At 28.8% G+C, this 24,764-nt stretch overlaps 3 protein-coding genes across 3 annotated transcripts; 1 reads left to right on the top strand and 2 right to left on the bottom strand.

Annotated features, from left to right (window-relative positions):
• Positions 1 to 16,463: 16,463 nt before the first annotated feature.
• LOC107069483 (ATP synthase mitochondrial F1 complex assembly factor 1) lies at positions 16,464 to 17,832 on the bottom strand. The gene is made up of 2 exons (XM_015326828.2): positions 17,376 to 17,832; positions 16,464 to 17,175 (listed from the first exon to the last, which is right to left on the bottom strand). Exons 1-2 carry the CDS (start codon positions 17,611 to 17,613, stop codon positions 16,574 to 16,576), a joined length of 840 nt encoding a protein of 279 aa, XP_015182314.1. The 5' UTR covers positions 17,614 to 17,832; the 3' UTR covers positions 16,464 to 16,573.
• A 101-nt stretch (positions 17,833 to 17,933) lies between these two features.
• On the top strand, positions 17,934 to 23,091 carry LOC107069480 (putative ATP-dependent RNA helicase DHX34). Its single transcript, XM_015326822.2, has 15 exons — positions 17,934 to 18,910; positions 18,979 to 19,145; positions 19,256 to 19,462; positions 19,554 to 19,686; positions 19,768 to 19,916; positions 20,002 to 20,234; positions 20,297 to 20,483; positions 20,570 to 20,764; positions 20,830 to 21,039; positions 21,126 to 21,494; positions 21,575 to 21,750; positions 21,937 to 22,047; positions 22,140 to 22,261; positions 22,328 to 22,583; positions 22,665 to 23,091. Exons 1-15 carry the CDS (start codon positions 18,172 to 18,174, stop codon positions 22,951 to 22,953), a joined length of 3,543 nt encoding a protein of 1,180 aa, XP_015182308.1. The 5' UTR covers positions 17,934 to 18,171; the 3' UTR covers positions 22,954 to 23,091.
• On the bottom strand, positions 23,025 to 24,606 carry PIG-V (phosphatidylinositol glycan anchor biosynthesis class V). The gene is given in 2 exon segments (XM_015326825.2): positions 23,025 to 23,163; positions 23,166 to 24,606. Coding segments are annotated over 2 exon segments (1,497 nt in total). The 3' UTR covers positions 23,025 to 23,107.
• Between the last annotated feature and the right edge of the window lie 158 nt (positions 24,607 to 24,764).

Raw genomic sequence — 24,764 nt, 5'->3', positions numbered from 1 at the left:
TAAAATGCACGAAAGATGCAATTCTTTATTTTTTCTTTTTTTACAAAACAACAAAACATATTCTATTAAATAACATATGTTCGAAGATATCAAATATTATACGTGAAAATTGTATGCGAAAGTCATATGTAAATCATGCTTGTGAATCGTATTTGTTGCTATCTTACTTTTAACCAGTTAACTAAGTTTGACGAATATATTCGTCATGAAGAAGTGGCAGTATTTTGTATCATGACTAATATACTCGTCATGCATAAAACGTAGTGATTATATATTATTTAAAATGTAACATTTTTGAAAAACGAAACATATTTTCTAATTTCAAGATAAGTAAGAAGAAATTAAAGATTTGTAAATTAGTATTATTTTTTTAATTTTAGTACATTTTATCCTGAAAATGAGCAATTTTAACCTCGTCTTGTCAGCGGTCGATTTTTACAACACACAGTAGTATGCACTTTTAAAACGGAGCGCCAAAGTTAACTGGTTAATAATGTACATTTTATATCGAAATAAAATACAGCAAAACATTTCAAAAAAATATAAATCTAAGACTAAGTAAGATACACGAACGATGCTAACTAATCTAGAGGATCCTTGTATCGGTCGAACGAAACTTTATAAAATATTCATGAGATAAGTACCATCAAGGGAATCGAGAGGGAATCGTGAGGAATAGAAGCTGACTCGAGTATGAAAGTGTCGTTAGAAATGTTCACCTTCGGTTATATATATATACATATATATATTCTCTTGCCCACGAAGTCGATGGTGCCATTGGATAAGTCCATAACGATCGTTATATTTCTTTCATTCGTTCATTCGATCATTCGTTCTTTCATTCGAACTGTAAAGATGCAAAATAAACCTCTTACCAAATAATTTAAAAATTTCTTTACTAATAAACTTATTTTACATTTTTCACTTTACAAACGAAACTAACCAAAAGCTTCCAATTAAATACCCCCATTGCATTCGTTCAACCATTACTTCGTTCGTTCATTCATTCATTCATTCATTCATTCATTCATTCATTCATTCATTCATTCATTCATTCATTCATCCGTTCGTTCGTCAATTTATTAAATTCGTTCAATAAAATGTATCGAACGTATCAAACGTATCAAACGTATCAAACGTATCGAACATTTTCCATGAAATTATAATTTATATTACGATTAAAATCAGTAACATGTTATACATATATATATACATATGGGGCATTCCACGTTAAATCGACCACTTTTAACCCCGACCCTTTTCGATTTTGCTGAAACTTTTTTTATCATTTTTAACATTATTAAAAAACATTTTGAGAATTTTTTCAGATTTTTTTGGCCAGCCCAAAAGAAGTTATGAATTTTTCAAAAACTCAAAATTTTCGTTCCATTGTTTTTTCAAATAACTATAACTTCGTCAAAGATAGACTTATAGGGACGTTTTTTTTTAATTCTTTGTTTTTAGATGTACTTTTTAGAAAACAAAGTTTTTACATGAAGTTAAAAATGATAAAAAGTTTCAGCAAAATCGAAAAGGGTAGGGGTCAAAAGTGGTCGATTTAACGTGGAATGCTCCATTTATATATATATATATATCAATTTAACTGTATATCTTTATATCAACGTGTTATATACCTTATTCATTGCTTTCGATTTCAATCTATACATATCCAACCATATATACAATAATTTATAACATTATCGTATATATCAAAAGATATCATTTAAATTAGATATATGTATATCACAAAACCAATCGAAATTCTCTTAAATTAGTTATCGCAAATACAAGTTTAAAATGAACTTTCGATTTGCAAACCAAAAAGCTGATATTAAATTTTTTTTTCTTTCCGACTTAACCACCATGCAAGCAACATGCGATATTCTTTATATGGAACGCGTTTAAAAGCTTCTTCCCTTCACTTCATTGACCCCCACCATCCCTCTCTCTCTCTCTCTTTTTCTCACATACATTCAAGGCTATCCATCACGAAGTGTTAGAACTAGTTAAGAGAAACTTTTACCGTGGCCATCGCATCGATAATCCTTGGCGACTGCTTGAGAGAACATCCCCTCGTTTCTCTTCTTTCAAAGTAATGCTTCACCCTTCTTCTTACATTGATCGTTGGTATCTATCTTGAGTTGGACTACTTGCGATTCAAATATACCTGATGTTGCTACTGATACTGCTACTGCTGCTGTTGCACCTAATACATCCTTACCATTTTCAAACACGTTCTTAACAGATTAACGATCTAAAACGGTTTAATCGATCAAAAGTTCTTTTCTTTTTTTTTTTTGAAAATATCTAAAAGGTGTTACGGTTTATTGTTTTACAAAAGTAATTGACAATCTTTATTATTAATTTTAAAAAACTTGATAATATCCCTTCAATATTACGAATTAATACGTACGTATCAATATTACGTACTTACGAATAACGTTACTCCTATGACGAATAATTCTTATCATTCGAATAATGAATTTCTATTAGAGTATTTTAGAGGAAACCTAAAAAAAAAGATCATTAATTTTTTTTTCTATAAACAATCTTTCAAAGAACGTAACATTAATTAAAAAATTGACAAAGCAAACGAATAAATGTAAGTAAATTCTAGAATGAAAGATTATAATAATAAAAAAAAGTATTAATTGTTAATCGTTGAAATGATATTAAAAGAGGTAAACATAATATACAAAAGAATCGACAAAGAATCTATTTCTATTTACTGTAACTTACAACAAGTTGTTACTGTTATACGGACTGTTCATAGTAGCCTCGTTGAAATACCTTCCGGCGTACCAGGATACGGTACGCCGGTACCCACGGTATCCAATAGAACCAATATCGTTATTCTCTGCTATACTCCTTCAACTTAACTCTCTCTCTCTCTCTCTCTCTCTTTCTCTTTCTTTCTCTGAAATATAGAAAGCAATTATTACGATGAAAGACAAACGGGAACACGTTTCCCCTCGCAATCCCCACCTGCACTCCCACCCTCATCATCATCCCCTTTTCACTACGCGATCTTACATATAATATTTTCAAATGTCACAACTTATCTTGAAACTTAAGTTTTCAATTTCAACCCCCTCCCCCTCCCCCACTCCATCCACCCATTCAAATTTTCAATTGTCCTTAGTTTCTTTATATCAATGTGTATGTGTACGTGTATGTGTGTCTAGTTTCTTGATAAAATAAAAAAAAAAGTGTAAAATATCTGCATGGTGCAATAATAAAGAAAAAAAAAGCAAGATAGACAGATAGAAAAAAAATTGTTTAAAAAGTGCAAGAAAAAAAAAGGTACAAAATGTGATAACGTTATATTTTAGTATGACGATAAAACGAACTCACAGCGTACTCGTTAAACTTCCCTCGACGAATATCATTGAAAATACGTTGTAAAATAAAAATTCTATATCCGTCATATTCATTAATACGACAAAAGAGAATACCTGTTGGAAAAGATGATTCGTTGTTTCTCCAATCTGAAAGTCTAATTCATATAACAAAAATACAAAACTAAATAAAAACTAACAGAAAAAAAACAAAAAGATTCCTTCTCGTTATCTAAAATTCTAGAATTATCCATGCAAAAAAAAAATATATCACATATTTTTATATATTCTATTTCTCTTTTCGTTAGTTAATTATTATACATTTCCGGTAACCGTTAATTTTCGTGATGAACATTATCAAAGGTTCCACGCCAAGAAAGATACACATTAAAACTACTGAGTGTTTTTTTCCACTATGTTTCACTGTAATTGGAGATTCGAAATAGTCTTCTCTTTCTTTCCTTCCTTCCTTCCTTCTTTTCTTTTCTTTCTTTCTTTCTGTCTTTCTTTCTTTCTTTCTTTCTTTCGTGTGCTACTCTTGATGGACGCAACTGATCCAAGTGAATTTCGTAGTAAAGGAAAGGTGCAATTTTCAACTAATTCTCCTTTTGAGAAAAACAAAGCTTGCCTCTTTCTTTCCCCCTCTCACTCTCTCTCTCTCTCTCTCTCTCTCTCTCTCTTTTTCTTTCTGGACGCATCGCCTTTTATTGTACTACTAAAGTAGAGCTATATTAGCGCAATGCTTTGTTATTCTGGCATACGTCTATTATTTTAGAAGAAAAAAAATTAAAATAAAAATAAAATGAAAAATTCGAGATTGAAGAAAAATATAAAAGAAAAATAGAAAAACAGAAAGTTCATTAACCTGGACGAATGAAAAATTCGTATACGTCTAAGTACATTCGCATTTTTTATTATGCGTTGCTATTATGCGTTTGTTCCCTAAGAAAAAAAAAATATAATTTAAGGAGTTATATACAGTTAGAATTTTCAAAAAATCGATTTTTTTTTAATTTTATTTTCTCAATGTACATATATTTAAGAATACACACAGAAAATTTCATATCGTTCTGGTGAATATTTTCAAAGTTACAAGCTAATTTGAAAAGGCGTTTCAGAGTGCTTGGAAGTACAAGGTCGGAGTGGCAGCGACTACCTGGAACGCTATCCCTTTTATGCACCTGCCTATTGTAAATTTTCCCTTCTAATGTATTTAGATGTGTAGTGTAAAGCAACAGTGTGTTAGTGTTTTGCTATACCTGAAATGTAAATTTGTATTTTTCTAACCCCAAACTGGAAAATATTTAAGAGTGGTAGTCAGTATAAACAACAAAGTCAAGCAGTAAACTTGTGAGTTTGTTCATATTTTTTGTGTAATTTTTTGTGAAAATGAAGGCTTCCAGAGAAATCAGAAAATCTCTTAACATACGTAAGTCGAGAACAAAAAAGCGCAAAAATGTTTTTAATCCAAAAACAGCTGAAACGGATGAAAGTAGTTTCAGTGCTTCGGCGAAAAAATTTAAAGAACAAGAGGAAATCTCAGGACAACATCAGCTTGAGTTATTAGAAGCTGCTGAATCGGCGGAGGGTGTATTATATGGTCCTGGAATAGACAACTCCATGTAAGTTGAAAAAAAAATTTTTTTATCCCATGTAAAGTGCATTCCAAACTTTAAACGCGTTTTTCTCAAAATGGTGTTATCAAAGTCGGTGACCAACATTACTCGAAAACGGCTAAACCGATTAGTCTCAAATTTTAACACGACCTTTTTAAATATATTTTTTAGTAATTAATCGAAGATTTTTTTTCTCCGATAGATATTTTTTTTTTATAAACAATTTAAGGCCGAAATTTCGGTGAAGAATCGATTTTTTTTTTTTTGAGAAACCGCCATTTTGTCAAAAAATTTTATTTTGCTTATTCCTTCGATTAATTACTAGATTTAACATTATTTTAACGAAATCTGTTTGGTTTTTTAATTTCAGATGATCCAGTTCCGAGATATAGTGGTCACCGCAAAACGTATTTTTTGAGAGGAGCTCCTGGAGATCAGCTGTAGCTCTTTTTCAAATAAATATTTTTACTAGTACTAAGTCTTAAAATACAGTTAAAGGATACCATAATATGTGTATAAATTTTTGGATCAATAAATTTAAAAGGTTTCTCAGAAAAAATTCTGGAAAATTCACTTTTTTTCGGCCGTCTAACTGTATATAACCCCTTAAAGGAAATAAAAAGAAGAAAAAAAAGCGTTAGATCCATATCACACCCGAGCTCTAGACGTAACATATTTCAACGAATTTGTGTAATATCGTTAACTTTATTTGAATTATTAGATTATTAATACATTCACGACCGCTGACGTGAATTCACGTCTTTTCAAGTTCTATTCCTAGTTATCGCTGACGTGAAATCCACGTCATTTTAAATTTAAATAATTTAATATATAATAAATAAATTTTTATAATATTTAAATAATTATATTTTATTATATTATTATTTATATTTTATTATTTAAATATAAATTTAAATAATTCATAATTATTGCCGGTACTCAATATTAAAAAAGGAAAAAATATGCCTGTCGCGAATGTGTTTAATAATATCGTTCGTTTTATAAAAATGTTTTACATGTTTTCTGCATATACGCTTATTGAAAACTATTACCTTATTTTTTTTCAATGCTTCCCATTTCTAAATGAAAAGATTCAATCGTAATAATGTGTGAGATAAATTTCGATCGAATCCCCCCTTCCCGTTCCTCCGATTCAATTAAATTTGATTTTTTAATATAAATTTTATTCTATTGCTAATTATTTATTGTTACGCTAATAAAACATTGATTCTTTTTTTTGTTTATTTTTTCAACCATTTCCTTATCAATTTTCGTATCTTTAAAAATCATTAAATTGTTTCTGCTGCCCGATATTTTTCCTTGACGTGTCAAACAAGTATAAAAATCTTCCTACGATCGATATTTCTCAGTTTCTCATTCAGTATTTAAAATAACGCGCTTCCATCGAAAACCTTTCACTTTTTCGTGTCGCTTGAAGCATCATCGTTACCTCCCACCCTCATACCCTACCAAAAGCAGTTTCGTTTGAAGAAAAAAAGGAAAAGAAACTTGAATAATACGTATAAACATCAAAGAATTAACGTAATAACTGGTGCGAAATGAAAGAAAAGAAAAAAAAGAGAAGAAAAGAGAAAAAGATAGTAGATCGAAAAGAAGGAACAAAATCTTAAGTATATTCTTGCATATACTAAATATATATATATACAATATAATATAATACATAAACGCGCACGAATATATTGTGAAAAAGAACGCAATGAGATTCATCGTAAATGTGTATGCGTGCACGTTCTTAAAGTTGTATACATATACCCATCCATCCATCCATCCATCCATCCATCCATGCGTGCATGCATGCATACATACATGCATGCATGTTCGTAAAGAGATATACGCGTATTCACCACCAACTTCTATTGTGTAAGATAGTAGGGAGAAGAACTTGGGTAAGTTATAACGAAAGTGCTTTTACGCATGATCGAATGCTTTGAAATATTCCATACGATATATGAATAAGGACATAATCTATCGAAAAAATAATAACCGTGGAAAAAAGAGAGAGAGAGAGAGAAAGAGACAGTCTTTTTCAAAAATAATTTCGAAGATACGTATCGTAACCGGGGGGTTGAAAAGAATTAAAATACATCAGAGAGAAAGATAGATAGAGAGATAGAACATCCCTTCCTATTTTTTTGTTGTTGTTCTATTACCTTTGCATACGTGTAGAACGGTTTTTGTAGTTACAACGAAAGCATCACGATGCCCTGTTAGTTTTTTCTTCTTTTTTTTTTTACAGAAAAAAAAATAACAAAAAGAAAAAAGAACTCGTCACGGGGATGACTTGTTTAATAGACTCCGCTGCATTGTTATTCGGGATTGCGTTTTTTTTTGTCTTTTTTATTTATTTATTTTTTTTTATTTCCAAATACGAATATTTAGGAAAATACAAAAAAAACTCGTACTAAAAGATACAGGAAGGGAATGAATTTCTCTTACGAAAAATTTTTATTCTACGAAATATCTTTTACGAAATATATATCATCCACGTTTTCTTTTCTTCTTTTTCTTCTTTTTTTTCTTTTTTTGGTAGACCGAATTCTATCGTCCTCGTCGTCGTCGTAGTAGTTAAATTGAATTCAACTCTAAACTAATCACACACAACTTGATATAATATTAAATTAGAAACGAAAGTATTGCTTTCGATGTAATGTCATAAAAAAAAAAAAACATTGGAAAAAAAATAGTATATCTTTTTGTTTTATTTATTATTTACATTTACTCGTACATATAACAACAATATTTATATGAATTTTTTATATCGAAGTATTATCATTATCGTATAGACGACAGTATATACAGTAAAACTATCACAAACGTTTAATGTTAAACATTAATTCATAATGTTAGTTCTCTTGTAATGATCGTAAACGTTTAAATTGAATCGATAGAAGGAGTAAACGAATAGTTCATCTCTCTGTTTTTAACGAGAGAAGTATCAATTCCTTGATATCATCCTTTTCTTCCTAATCTTTTTCCTTTTGTTCTTTCTAATGAAAAAAAGAACGAATGAAAGAAAGATAAGAGATTCCTCGAATAAAAGTTTTACTGCTCGTGTCTAGATCAACGTACTTTCCAACGAACCAATTACCGTTTCTCGTTTTCCAACGAAACGATCTCAGATCGAAGAATAAAGTGTCACGAGTTTATTAAACGTGAAACATATTACCTTTATTCCTATTATATATATAGACCTTTTTTTTTTTTATTCTTTCTACCTATTAACTTTTCCAATTATTTTTCATCCTTATATATAATGTTTATACGATTATTTATTTATATTTAATATCATATTTTGTAAAACGATTGAACATAAACTTATCCTATAATACGAATATACGTAGAGATACTTTTCTATCCTATGTATTCCAATTATTTTAAATAGTTTCTCATTGATATTTTGTTATTTATTTCAATATATTATATAATATAACGTACAATCACACACACAAATATAGCCAATGTGTTACAAGTTTTTCTTATATAATAAATACGTACTTCTATTTATATCTAAATACGTTCAATTTTTGTATTAATTTTTTTTTGAAACAATAATAAATATTAATAAAATCAATAAAATCAATATAAAATAATAATATTATATTAATCAATAATATTTATCTTAAATTATTATTAAATTAATATTTTTTAAAACCGTGCCACGAATGTCCCTTAAAATCGTATACAATTTACACGCTTACTAAATTTTGAATAAATACATTTTACGATAAAACTCATACTTATAATTATTTATTTTAACGTTATATATATATATATATATATATATATATATATATATATATATATATATATATATATATATAAACATAACTTTAATTTAAAGTTAATAATAAACGTTAAAAAAAACGTTAAAATAAGAAAAAGTAAATAATTCTATTTCTATAGTACAATACGGATCAATTTTTTAATCAAACATCGAATAAAATTTTAAACGATATTTTTAATTAAATCATCCAAGGAAGTAATCTTCTTTCACTTCCTTTTTTGTTCTCTTTCTTTTTTCATTGAAAAAAAAAATGGTATCGGCAAGGATAAATTAAATATAAAAAATTACATTTAATTTTCTTCAAAGTAACGAAAGACATAATATTCGTAGTAATGGTGTATTTACCACTCAACAATTTATTTAATTATTTGATACGAATCAATAGCATCTAAATATGTAAATGGTATTGACCTATTGTTGAATGAATTCATGCAAATATTTATCTGTAATATATTTATAAAGTAATACGAAATAAAAGTAAAGCATAATAGAAAATTATATTTTTATACGATACGTGTGCATCATGCGTATAAAATATGTTTCATATTAATATCATCGATATTACTGTGTGTGCACATAATATATATCATATCTATGTGCACACACAGTATACATACATATATATGCATGTATGTATGTATAATACACGCTTGCGCGTGCATTTATATGTGTGTATGTGTGTGCATTCATTCGTTTACAATTTTGCACATGATATACGCGAAAGTAATGGTCGTACCGGTTCGTACCGTACGGTCTATCATCGAGATCGTATGTTATGCGGAGAATGACGAGAGACATAAACAATTTGAATTACAAATTCGTTCTCGATAACCCAATGAATGTTGCTCGATCGAAAGTTCGATTAACCTAAAAGTTTCAAAGTGCTGCAAACATACAATATATATATATATATATATATATATATATATATATATATATATATATATAGAAACTCATTTGTCATACTTCATAAAAACGCGATAGTTTCGAAAAAAAAAAGAAAAAAAGAAAAGAAAAGACAAAAAAAAATCTAATATGATTAATCGTTCGTTATAATTATTATTGACAAATTGAAATAAAATTTATATACTAAATCTTTTCGTTTAATGAAACGTAACGTTAAGGTAAAAAAGAAGATAAATATTCATCGAAGAAAAAGTACAAAAATAATGGTTAAACGCGTGTAAGGAAACATTTTTACGATTCCTGTGTCAAATGATTTACGCGTAGTTGCATTAGCTTCATCAAATTTTTCCTAACTTTGTACTAGTACTTATCACCGGACGTTTTTTTTTTTCTATTGCATTCAACTGTCTAAAACATTTATGTGATTGGAACTTAGTCTAGATTTTTCTTTTTCTTTCTTTTTTTTTTCTTTTTTTAACAATTACCACAAAGTCACTCACGTTTTACAGATAGACAAGTATAGTTATTTCAGGGTTTAACTGATCGTTTCATGAATTAGCGAATTTCGCAAAATAACGTCAACATATATATATATATATATATATATATATATATATATATATATATATATATCGACTAAGAGGTTAAATTTTCCCAATAGTTCGAACTGGATGTATATAACTCGCTTTGTTACCGAGAAATGTTCGGAAAATCCACACGCACGGGAGGACTAAAATTCCGACGAAAGGATAACTCGTACAACCCCCTCCCTACTTGAATAGTAGTATACTTGGTAGTATATAACATTAAAGAGAAAAAGAGAAAGAGAGAAGTTCATTCCTAAGTTAATGCTCGGTCTAACACAAATGGTTAGCAATGCAAGCGGTGAGGGCAGGTATGCGACAATGTGGTTTCGTTCAACAAAAACTAAATAGCTTTTGTAGCCTATAGATACACCTGCTGTGGTTCAATTGTATATATATATGTGGGTATACAGTGGGTGTAGAAAGTAAGTATTCGTGCACCGATCAATTTGAAATAAAATGTTATGAAATTGTAGTTTAGTAACTAATTTTGTATAAACGATGAATTTATACATATTCTTGAAAGTCTCTACAATAGATATAATGAAACACAAAATTAGTTTTTTGAATAAATTATAAAATTGAAAAGGAAAAAGGAAAAATTGGCAGAAATATACAGTAATAAGTATTCGTACTGTTTTTATTTCGAATTATTTACAAGAGCATTTGTATATAAATCATAATGTTAACACATCGCACACACACATGATTGCTTTCTAATTATAATTGATCTCGTCAGTATGTTTGTAAGCATTCTCGGCATCAGTTAAGCTTGACAAAATTTTTTAATCTATTGTAGAGACTTTCAAGAATATGTATAAATTCATCGTTTATAAAAAATTAGTTAATAAACAACAATTTCACAACATTTTATTTCAAATTGATCGGTGCACGAATACTTTCTACGCTCACTGTATATAGAATATATACAGAGATACGTAGATATGTACAATGTAGGAAAGGCTTGGAAAATAAAAAGAAAATAATTTCTATATTTAATTATAACGAATAAAATGTTATTCAGGATACACAGTCTAACTTAAAACGTGTAATGTGCATATGCACAACGAGTCTTTCACAATCATGATCTTTCGATAGTTACTATTACCGTTAGATTTCTTCTTCTTCTTCTTCTTTACCGTTAGATTTCGATTAACTAACAAACGGAGAGTTGAAAAAAAAAAACACCAATTTTTTTTTAAATTCTAAACGTTTTCATAAATCATATATCAATCAAGATTATACATTGTGCATGTAGTAAAATCCAATACTCAAATATTCTCAAGAAAACAAAGGGAAAAATTTCACATACATTCTTATATTATTATTTTTTATTGCTAAAGTTGAATTCGATAAAAAAAATTATAGAAAAAATATACGCGAGTGAGTAAAAAAATAGTTTCAAGCCTAACCCGAGGGATGGACTGAAAAGTTCTGAACGTACTACGAAAAGGCTGAAAAGATTTGAACCTACTAAGAAGAAGAGGGCTGTAAAGCTTTGAATCTACCACCTGGGGGAAAGTTAAAAAGTTTTGAGCCTACCGGAGAGGAGGTGAATGAGTTAGTCATACTAACAATAAGATTTAGAAGAAAAAACGGTAAACAGTTGTTGATTTTTTTTTTTTTTTTTTGAAAAAAATTCTTTAACTATTGTAGCCTCTAGATACATTCGTGAATATTCGTACACGATCATAAACACAAAAATAAACTATATTCGTAAATTTTATAACTGGCTCAAAAGGTAACGGTAATCAAAAGCATTCGAAAAATAATCAACCCTTCACCAATCTTGCGTTACAATTAAAATTTATTACTTTTATACATGCATTCTATAACTATATATAATATATACATATATTTGCTACTATCTGTGAATTTTTCTTATCGTCTAAGAGAACATTTGTACAAACGTAATACTTATTTTTACGTCTAAATTTGTTCTATTATTTTGCTATTGACTTTTAATACAATTATTCAAACAATAACAGGAACGTATTAAAAAATTGATCTTTTTAATAATAATTTTGAAATCTTTTATTATAAACTGTTTTGTTCATTACTTATAATCGAAATTACGTCTGGAATTTTTTTTTACTGTAATAAAACTCTCTTGTTGCCAAATAGAATTTGTCCAAAATTAAACAATAATGCTTTAGATTAATCCATTTGATGAGAATTTCAGAATCCCTTAGTGACGACATAACTCGTTATTTATCGTCAAAATTACGTCCAGGATTTTGGATAATCTTACATGTACGCAGTAAATTTATTAGGGACTCCGATGATTAATCCCCTTTACTCAAAGACCGAACAGATGATGCTAAGCTATCGAATCTTGATAGTCCAACCATATGTACACAAATGCACCCTTAGGGCTTTCTCTTTCTCTATATACTCAATTCAACTCAATTGAACCGTTGGTACTCTCATTCGATTCAAAATCTTTAAGCGATGCTCAACGAAAGCGACGAAGGTAACGAGGGTTAACGCACTAAGGAAAGAGAAAATAGTTTCGTGTCTAGAGGATTAACGAGGCGTAGTTTAAAAGCACCTAACTAGCAGAGAAAAGAATAATTAAAAGGCCAAGGGAAAGAGAGAATGAGGGAAATTAGAGAATAAAGAAGATAAAGAAGAAGAAGAAGATGAAGAAAAAAAAGTAGAAAAAAGAAAAGAAAAAGAAAAGGCTTGAAGAGAAAGAAAGAGAGAGAAAAGAAGAAGGTTTTTGTTGGTGAACAAAACCGACGAAGATTAATACCACCACTTTAGTGGTTAGTTCGTTAGGTTTGACGATTTACTTCAAAACTAAGGGATCTAAAGTCTGCAACAGCTTCGGCTTTGCGTACCTATCTACCTTTTGTCGTTAAATACCAAGACAAACTTCATTAAACTTCGGCTACTACTATATCCTTATTACCAAATTGCAAAAGGAAAATTAATTGTTAAGCAAGAAAGATTTGATCTTTTGATCAATCAATCGATCGATCGATCGATCAATCAAATAATAAATTACTGTAGATCCTTATTTGTTGCTTCTTTCTTCTCTTATATCTTACCTTATCTGGTCATATTTATTTTAACATCTTTGATCGATAAATATCTAATCTGTAGCGAATAATAATCCACAATTGATTTTCACTATGCATGATTAATAAATCATATTGAAACGTAGTAACATAAGGACGCGAGCTTTGAACATAGGAATAATATAATGTGTCGAGCAAATAACGATTTACAAATGGCCAGCGCCAGCAGCCGGCAACCAATAATATAGGAAAATTGGAAGAACGTTAATTACGATAACGAGGACGAACGAGCCAGCCATTCTAGAATGTTGCCAAGCGGGAAGAATAATGACGACAAAAACTGGAACGCTAGATGAGGAGAACTGATTTCCCCCGCCTTTTTAATACCTTCCTACGAAGGATACTGTTCAACGACACCATCCCGAAAAGACAAATCTAAAAACGTCGTCATAACTCCTTCTTCTCCTCCACCTCCTCCTCCTCCACCTCCTCCTCCTCCTCCTCCTCCTCTTTCTACACCTACTCCTTTTTTTATTTCTATTATTAACACTAAACCGTATCGCTACGACGAATCAAATGATCGATTTATCAATTTCCCATTCTAATTATATATATCTTAATATTTATTTAATTTATTATTTGAATCAAATTATATCTGCATTCTATATTAATAACTTTTTAACTTGAATTAAAAATCACAATAATTTTAAACAATTAGTGAATAAAGATGTATACATAAATACAGATAAGTTTTAGTAATAATTAATTTACCCAATAAAGAAGCTTTTTTTTCTTTTCTTTTTTTTTTCTTATGAGTTCAAATAGAAGATAGAGAGAAAAGAAATAATATAAACGGATGAGTTCGAAGGGTAAGAATGAAAATAGCGAGGGGTAGTGAATGGAGAGAGAATCGAAGGCCGCAGCTTCCATTCTAGCTGTGGCCTTCGAGAACCCCAACCTCCGTGAAAATCAATGTTAGCCACTGTGGTCTCGCGCTACTAGCCGTTCAGATAACGTCTTCCCCTTCACTCGTTCTCCCTCATTTCATTCTCTCATCCCTCTCTCTCTATTTCTCTAAGAATGTTCCTAAAAATACATCGTCTAACTCGTGTATTTACTTACACCTCTAAACACATGTACCATACAGCTATACATAGATTTACCTGGCACAATCTTTTTTAAACGTATCACGTCGTTTTCTTTCGACCTGTTAAGAACGACATTCTTAAGGGTATCTATCTATTATTAAATTATTAAATGAAACCACACGAACCAAATAAACATTCAAAGACTTCTTTTTTACAATTTTACGAAGTGTCCTAAGTGAGAAATAATCGAGTAATACTCGTACTAGTATTACTAAACCTTAAAGATACCCCATAAAAAGGGACAAACGAGTAGACGGAACCGGCATGGCGTACTTACAAACAACAAACCACCTGCTTGACTACCCTCTATCGAGCCGAGTCTAACCGAAAATAACCGAACGAACCATCATCATCATCATCATCATCATCATCATCATCATTATTATTATTGTTATCGTCCCTGTTAAACGTAATTCATAACTTTCTCTTCGTATTGCATAGGAAAAAAGAAAAGTATATATATATATATAATGCATCAGTAAAGTAAATTTTTATAAAAAGTAAGTTCGTATAGAAAACACCGCTAGCAATAGTATAATACACTATCATTGTTTTGCAATACTTTGTGGTATTTACATTGACATGAATAAAATATTTATTTATTTATTTATTGTATTCACAAAAAAACAATACCTATCATAAATAAACATAAAAATTTTTCTTAAACTTGCATGTATGTCTTTTATATATATTCTTTCATATCAACATATTTTCCTTCCACCACCATTGTATTTTTTGTTCTCACCTACGATAACGATATTTGACGGGGATGTGCTACAAACGATGCATATAACGCGCTTAACGATCCCCCGTAAACTTCGAACATTTTGTTACTTCTTCCCTAAATATAACGCGATTAAATACATTTTTGTTTTTTCTTCTTCTTCATTTTCTTGTTCTACCCCTTTTTTCTTTTTTATTCATTGCCACAGACCACGCGCGCGTTATACGGTCTTCCTCGTACAAGCACATTATCCTTCGAAACGCTCGCTCTCGTATTTATTTCCTCTCTTCTTTTTTTTTTTTGTTCATTTGTCTCTCTCTCTCTACGTAAGTACATTGTGTATGGTTTTTTTTCCTTTTTGTTTTCATTTCAAATTGCAGCATAAAAAAAAAGAAATTAATACAACGCGAAAGCAATTTTATTCCCGATAACGAGATATCACGTTTTTACATCCCTCTCTTTATTTTTTATATTTTTGATCTGCTTTCATCTCCTTTATCTATTAATTGAAATAATATACGTACATAAAACATATTTACAAAAATATAATAGGTATAATTGATATAATTTAATAATCTATCCCTCTCTCTCTCTTTCTCTCTCATTCTCATTCGTTCACTCACTCACTCACTCACTCTTTCTATTTCAAGCGGAGACGATATCTCACAATTAGCGCCTCATTCAGTAGATTAAAATAAATAATCCTTTTAATAAGCGAAATTCGACGTAATGTTTGTCATAAATCACTATTGAATTCTTGATGATACAACGATGATATACGACGCACGACGTATTATTATTTTCAATTGTTCTTCTTGGTTCATCTAGCATAATGTATATATATATATTTTTTTTAATTATATTCTTTGAAAATTCTTAACAAAATTTTTAAAGAAAAAAATCTTAAAAGGAAACAATTAAAGAATTTCTCATTGTTTAATGACTTTATTTCCAATATCAATTACTATTCTTTCAAGAAACTTTGATGAGTTCAAAATTAAAATTGAAAAAGTAATATCGAAAAAAGCTGAAGAAAAATTTAATTATAATTTTTAAACTAAAAAAAAAAACCAATAGAAATATAACGATAAAATTTCTGTTGTTTATTTTCTATGGACATTTATCGGTCTTGCTTGATAATTATATGGCTAATAAGACAAAAGAAATAATGAAAAATGCAATACCAACCTCTGCGATGATTCCTAGCGATTTTCTTCTTAATTCGACGAAGTGTATTAAAGAAATCAAGAATTTACAAGATGTCAAACTTGTCCAATCTATTACTGCAGGTCTTCAATATGTTAATAATGAAAACATCATTATTTTATATTAATATTTTTAAATTATATATCTTTTATACTTGTTCTAATAAAAATATACATGAAACATTACTATTCTTGTATGAAACGTCAACTATGTACAAAAACGTTTATAAAGATATTTTTTCCAACTGATTGATGAGATCGTTGTACTTGAAATTATTAGGATTATTATTAAACGTTTCCAATAATTTCAACCTCTGTGAATTTTTACCAATGTAATACAACTGTAGTTCATTGGTTAAACACTGCGCCTCATGACAATTTAAGAAATTTAAATCGAATTCACCACGCATTAATACTATACCCCTGCTATCCTTGAATTCTGTATAATGCGTTAGGGTTAAACACTCTGGTGCATTCTCCTTGTGAGTCTGATACCATAACAAAGACGTCATGTAAACTTTATTCCCTTGGAATTGACTTAAGAAAAATTCGTAGCCTTGTTTCCTTGGTAATGGTAAGAGAAATAAAGGATATTTACTGCCATAACCGAGTATCCTTTCATATTGCTCCGATTCTATTATCGCACAAATATAATCTTTCTGTTTATGATACTCCATCCAAATTTCACCAATTTCTTCTTTAGTTTTTCCCTTTATCATATCTATGTTCATAATATCACTGAGACGTGCTTCTTTGATAGGTGATGGTTGTAACACTTCTGCTTTGGCTTTAGCTTGATATAAATTACGATCTTGTTCTTGTGTTTCTATAGGACAAAAAGATACACAAAAGCCTACATGTGAAATGAATTAATCCAATAAAATAATATAGGTATTATATTAGGTAATACGCTTAAATCAAAATGTCTGTGCAATGAATTTAAATTATTTTGTCATATCTCAATGAACACTGTTATGATAACGAAAAATAACAATAATTAAAACTACATAAAAGTAGATACGTTACCTTTTTTCTTTTGCATCTTTTGTTCTTGTTTTTCGATACGTTCTTCTAATAATTCTGGATTTATCAATTGAAGTTCTGCTATTTTTTTCGCATACTTATCAAAGTAAGGATTACTTTTTAAGTTTTCTAAAACTCGATCTGTTTTAGTTCGAGATGCCATGAATGTAAGGGATAATGATACTTTATTTGCTGTAATATATCGAGAATAACGAAATAATGATGAAAACCATAAGCTCATAATCAACAAATGTTAACCTATTTTCTTCTTATTCAAGCTATTTTAAAATATATTTGGCCACGTGTTTATTTAAACAACGCGAACGATCGAAAAAATAAAGGCGTATTAATTAGACGAGCTAAGCAAATTAATTAATTTACTACTCTTTATTAAATTAATTTATTTCTCGCGTACATAAATTCGTAAATTATTTTACACATAAAGGGATATAACCTATTCACGTTTATTTACCGACTGACAGATGCGTTACGAGGACCATTGTAGTTCATATTTCATTCACACGCGTCACTCAAATCGCACGTGTTCGAAAAATATGGTGGACATTTTTAAAGTGATTTTAATATCATTTTTATTTACTTGTTTTTATAATTAATCTTGAAATTCGTTTGTCATTAATATTTATTCGATTTTATCATTATTTCTGTAATCTGTATATACTGTTGTAAAAATTTATGTGAATCAAGATATATATGTGAAAAAAGAGAACTATGAAAGTATCACAGTTTATAAGCCATTTCAATAATTATTTCAATGTAAAATCTATTTATTAAAAAAATCATGTCGTCTAGTCATCGCTCTAATCGTGTTAAAAATGATTCAGACTATAATATAAAGAAAAGAAAATATCACGAAAGAGATGACAATAATGTTGAAAGTAATAAACACAAGCACAGCTCGTTTGGTCATTTGACCTCGCAAGAATATAAAAGTGATGATGAATATAAACAAATGGATTTAACTAATGAACAATATAAATATAAATCCCAACACGATAATAAAAATTTCTCTTTTAGTAAATACACGAACGAATTGAATAAAGTATTTACAGCAAATGTTAACTTGATTTCTGATACAAATGACTTTTGGAAATTTGTTCATAAATATGAAACGATAGAAAAAAGAATGAGCAATGCGAATGATGCAGGACCGGTCTATGATTTGAATGCACTTGGGGTACCAAAAGTATATCACAAAGCACACTGTATAAATTTTAAATTAAATTTAACTTTTGGAGAATTGTTCGCTAGAGTTCCTGAAACCAAAGCATTGACTAAAGAACAATTATTAAAATTTAAATATATCATTAATTTATATTTGGATTTTAAACAAAAAGAAAAATTTACTAAATTAAAAAAACTTCGAGAAACGCAGGCCAATCTACCAGTTACTCAGTATAAGAATGAAATCATTGAAACAATTAAAAAAGAAAGAGTTGTTATTATCGCTGGTGATACTGGTTGCGGAAAGTCGACTCAAGTTCCACAATATTTATATTCTGCTGGTTTCAACAAAATTGGTAAGGTATTTTATTAACATATTTTTATTAAACATTACAAAGAAAAATCAATCAATTCATTTTTACAGTTTGTACACAACCTAGAAGAATAGCATGCATATCTTTGGCAAAGCGTGTTGCTTTTGAAACGTTGACTGAAAATCATAACGAAGTTGGTTATCAGATTCGCTTTGAAAAACAAAAAACACAAGAAACTAAAATAACTTTTATTACAGAGGGTTTACTTCTAAGACAGGTACAAATTATTCTGATCAGAATGATAATGTATTATAATGTACTATAATGCATAATAACGTATTAATCATTTTTTCATATAAACAAATTAGAGATTTACTAACTCTGTAGGTATCTGGTGAATCTGGATTATTACCATATGACATTGTTGTATTGGATGAAGTACATGAACGCAATTTACATGGTGACTTCCTATTAGGTGTCATGAAATGTATTATACATCAAGAATCTAATATAAAGTTAATACTGATGTCTGCTACCATCAACATACAATTGTTTAGCGATTATTTTTCCAAGGAGAATGCTAAAGTGATACAGGTTAAATAACATAAATATATATTTGTAACATAAAACAATAGTAATGACTATTTATCGTTCATTCAAATTATTTATTTATTGGGGTATTTAGGTTCCTGGAAGATTATATCCCATTCAATTATTATACAGACCTATTACAATAGAAGATATGAAATATAAGAACAATAGATTTAATCCCAGTCCCTATGTACAAATAATGCAAATGATTGATCATAAATATCCAGGTAAAGATATATTTTATCTAAAAATAATATTAAAATCAAGCAAAAAGTATTATTATTAATAATGATTTCGTTTATTTTCAGCTGATGAAAAAGGTGATTTATTGATATTTTTAAGTGGAATGAAAGAAATTACTGCAGTCGTAGATGCTGCCAAGGAATATAGCGCGAAAAAAAATAATTGGATTGTTTTACCATTACATAGCTCGCTCTCTCTTGCTGATCAAGATAAAGTATAAAATGAGATAAAATTTTAAACAAATTTTATAATATTAATTATCTCGAAAGTATCTGAAAAATGCAATATATGTTTTTCAGGTATTTGATTATGCTCCAGATGGAGTGAGAAAATGTATTGTATCTACAAATATTGCTGAAACCTCTATTACCATAGATGGAATTAGATTTGTAATTGACAGCGGCAAAGTCAAAGAGATGAGTTATGATCCTTTGTGTAAAATGGAACGTCTCAAGGAATTCTGGATCAGTAAGGCTAGTGCAGAACAGAGAAAAGGTCGTAGTGGTAGAACTGGACCTGGTGTATGTTACAGGTATGTTAATATTTTTAAATGGTGAATACTAACAAAAATATTATAACAAAAATTATCTACAGACTTTATTCCGAAGAAGAATACACGGCTCTTGAAGAATACACAACACCTGAAATACAACGTGTTCCTTTAGATTCTTTACTGTTACAAATGATTGCTATGGGATTACCAGATGCAAGAAAATTTCCGTTCATAGAACCTCCGCCATCGGAAAGCATAGAAAATTCAATATTATCGTTAAAAGATCACGTAAATAAACCATATTTTTAGTCGATTATAAATTTCAATCAACATATATCTATTATATGAGTTAACTATTTCCTTTTTTATTTTAGAGAGCATTAACGAATGATGAAAAATTAACGTCTATTGGTCAAACATTATCACGTCTCCCAGTTGATATTAGAATAGGAAAGATGTTAATAATGGGTTCTATTTTTCATCAAGTAGAACCAATATTATCGCTTGCCGCTGCTTTAAGCATACAAACTCCTTTTACCAATAGAGCCTATAAAGATATAGAATGTGAGGTAAGAATGTTAAATTATTTATAATCATTACAATTGTTTTTAATTATATTTAAAAATTTTTAAAGACATCTAGGAAAAAGTTAGAATCTGACCATGGTGATCCTATAACGTTATTAAATGCATTTAGAGAATGGTTGGAAGTTAAGCAACAAAGTACACACGAATCTAGAGGAAATGGAAGTAACAGCAGGAAATGGTGTAAAAGAAGAGGCTTAGAGGAACAAAGATTTTATGAAATGATCAAATTACGAACGCAATTTAAAGAATTACTTCAAGTTAGTTTAAATAATCCATCAATATTTAATTGGTGCTTATTATATCTCAAAAATTAATTGATGAAATCACTTATTGCGATATACAGGATTGCGGTCTATTAAAAAGTTTAGCTGAACCAAATTCTTCTATGAGCAGTGCCGAACGAGCAATACGACATGGTGAATTAAAACTTTTAAAATCACTTAAACAAACCTATAAACAAAGTGCGCCTAGGAAACGTAAACAATTAAAAGTAGACACATTTGATATACAACTAGAAGACAATGATAATAACGATGATGAAATAGACATAAAAGATGTTGAGTTTCGAATGAAAAATGATGCAAATCAAGTTCAAAATCTTTTAACTGCGTCTACTGCGTGTAGTTATAAAGATTTAATGATGTTAAAATTAATACTTTGTAGTGGTTTGTATCCACAATTCGCATGTGCTGATGAATTTAATTATTGCAAGGTAAAAAATATTACTGTTTGTAAATTAAATATAACTTATCTATTTATATTATTATTGCTATTTATATTAAAATGTTTCAGTCTACAAGCGAGCAACTGTTTCATACAAAAACTAAACCATATGTTGCATTGCATCCAATGAGTTTCTTTGGTAATTATCCACAAGTACTGCAACTTGAAGAACATGATATAATATCTATACCGAATTTTAAAAGTAAAACTCCTGTTAGTCCTAAGCATCAATTATTAACATATTTGTAAGTATTTTTTCTATTATACAATATAAATATAAATGATATTAATTATATAGCAGGTGATTAGTTAATGAAAAATTCAGGTAACAAGCATTATCTTTGAGTGGATTGTGTTCGTTAACCAATTACCTATTGTATTTTATTTATCAAATTATTTATTAAATATTATTTATTATATATGTATAACAGATCTCTACTAGAAACTACAAAGCCTTATTTGGTAAATACACTTAGAATGCCTGCTGCACAAACATTATTATTATTCGCACAAGAAATTGATACTAATGCTACTTTTTCAATGTAAGTCCACATAAAATTATTGTCAGATGGCATCGATAAATTAATAAATCTGTTACGAACGTATACATATATATATTTATTTAAAATTGTAGAATAGTGTGCGATACATGGCTGCTATTAGAATTTCCTGTACCTGATACTGGACAAACATTATTGATGAAATCTACTGGGCTACGTCACAAGTGGGAATTTCTTTTAAATGAAAGATTGAAAGGTATAATTAAAAAACAAAGCTGAAAAGAATTTGAAAAAGAATACTAATTAATCCCTTATTTTTTAGAATCAGGGACTCCAAACAATATGTCTAACATTAGTGATATAGAATATGAACTTACTCAAGAATTAATTGACTATATGCATACAACAGTTCCGTACGTAATAAAGCGTCTTTTACCTGCTGATTTAAAAATAATATACGTTGGGAATGGCGAAAATGCTGTACATATTGATCCTAACCCTTTTAAAGTTGATTTCAAGCCCGTATTTAATTCAATAAAAGGAGGAGTGTACTTAACTGATAATATTACATATAATTGGTATAAAAATATTGGTACAAAATTTGTACAAATTGATCAGATGTAATACAATTTAATAATATTCTTAATTTGTTAATATAGTATAAAGGAAACTGATTGGAGTGACAAAATAGCTGTTGATATGTGTGAAACTACCTGGACTTGTCAACGATGCAATCTGGAAGCTATCTTCACTAGTATTGAAAAACTTCAACATCAAAGTACTTGTATGCAATCATCGATGAAAGAAACTACTAATAAAATAGAACACGTAAAGGTAAAGCCCAACAGTCAGACTTACAATTGTCCTGAATGTTCAAAAGCTTTACATCTTACGCCTATCGAAATATTGAAGCATAAGAGACAACATATGAAAGCAAATATACCATAAACAACATATTATATTGTTAATAAATTTATTTTTAATTTCTTTTCTAAAGAAAAAAACAAAAAATATAGATATATATATATATATATATATATTATATATATTTGTACATTTTTCTATATATAAATAATATACAAAGATTTCGAGTTATGTGTAATCATGTCCATGGTAAGAAATTTACAAACATGAAACATCCTATGATTGTATATCCTAAAAATATAGTAATATAAGTTTATCTCTTATAGTATAGTTTTGTTTAAATAAAAATAATGTTTTCGAATTAAAAAGAAAATTTTGTTTACGTTTGCATATCGAATCACTCGCACTATCAAACTTTACTACACGAGATAAAGATAATGCACAATACCAATAAACAAGAGGACTAGCAGAACATAATAAACGTGTGCTTACTTGAATATGTACAAAACAAATACTAAATATTGTTAAAAATATTCCATGTATTACAAATACAAACATCTCAGCTGGATATTTTTTTTCTATTTTATTTTTTTCATATTTTATATTTACAAGTCCTAAAGAAAAGAATTGCATTTTATGTTCCGAATAAAATTCCATGATACATTTGATCATAATGTATAATATCGGTAAAGCTAAAATAAAATTGGGAATCTGCTTTAATTTATAATAATTTAAAAAACCAATATTCCAGTATTTTTCTTGTACGTATGAGTAAGCCATGGGTATTTGTGCTTGGCACCATGTAGAAGAAGTACCATTGTATTGCAATATTAAATTATTTTGTCTAGCATAATCTACAATATGTTTTGGTAATATCGACATATTTAATTCGCTTTTACAAAATATCATATAATTATATATTTGTAAGACTATGAATGGAATGAAAGATAAAATGACTATTATCAACAATTTAAATATACTTACAATTAGCATACATTTTTTCTTTACAATTAAATTACATAATTTTATAATAGAAATATGATCTTTTTTCGAACTGGTTTCTAACGTTAACGCATTAAATATATTTTTAAATCTAAAATATATTAAAAAACCGACGTTTACAATGCCATTCGATCTTACAAGAGTAGACAATCCTAAGGGAACAATTGTAAATAAATTATTTTGTATACTTTCTAGCATGGTATAAAAAGTGAAATATGCAAAAATAGTTTCGGTATATGCGGCAGAAAAAAATATACTAGCCGGATTTATGCAATATAATATCGCCGCTTTATATGCTATATTAGTATTTTTTAATACCAATTTACTAAGGTCAAAAAAAATAGATACCGATTTAATGAAACATAAATAATTAATTAATACAGCTGCAAGAATCAAAGAGCTGTGAACGTTAAATACAAAAAATATCTTTCCTATTATTATCGCAGTAATTCGAATAATTCCAGGATATAATGGATAAAAAGCAAGCATGTTTTCATAAGTATATCCATACTTTGCTATGTGTATGAAATATTCTGCATCCCATTTTATTAAACCATTGAATAAAAACCTAATTGTAATGTCATAATTAGAAACATGTTCGTTAATATCAGGAGGACTTTTAAAAGCATCTGCATTGTGATCGGGAAATATAATATTAAAAAGGAATTGTAAAATTAGTAGTAACATCCGAGAAATTATAGCAAAGTATAAAATCTTCTTCTTCATTGCGTGCATTTTTCAATTACTTGTAAGGCTCGTATAATATTTAACAAGTTTTCTACTTCTAATTTATATTATATTCAAATTGAATAATCATAAAAATACTTCAACTCTACGCCACAAAACTTCAATGATTCACATCTTGTGGTTTTCCTACTTTCCTTTATCTAATT

This window comes from Polistes dominula, unplaced genomic scaffold, assembly GCF_049000335.1.
Source record: "Polistes dominula isolate Pdom_NZ unplaced genomic scaffold, Pdom_raw_medaka contig_73, whole genome shotgun sequence".
NCBI lineage: Eukaryota > Metazoa > Arthropoda > Insecta > Hymenoptera > Vespidae > Polistes > Polistes dominula.
The sequence above is the reverse complement of the archived record's forward strand: the minus strand, read 5'-3'. Positions and strand labels throughout refer to the sequence as shown.

Coding starts and splice junctions, on each gene's coding strand:
- LOC107069480 (XM_015326822.2), top strand. CDS start 18,172: ATGTCGTCTAGTCATCGCTCTAATCGTGTTAAAAATGATTCAGACTAT. Junction 19,463..19,553: donor AGAATGCTAAAGTGATACAG/GTTAAATAACAT, acceptor TGGGGTATTTAG/GTTCCTGGAAGATTATATCC. Junction 22,584..22,664: donor GATAATATTACATATAATTG/GTATAAAAATAT, acceptor TTGTTAATATAG/TATAAAGGAAACTGATTGGA.
- LOC107069483 (XM_015326828.2), bottom strand. CDS start 17,613: ATGAGCTTATGGTTTTCATCATTATTTCGTTATTCTCGATATATTACA. Junction 17,176..17,375: donor AAAGATGCAAAAGAAAAAAG/GTAACGTATCTA, acceptor TTTGTCCTATAG/AAACACAAGAACAAGATCGT.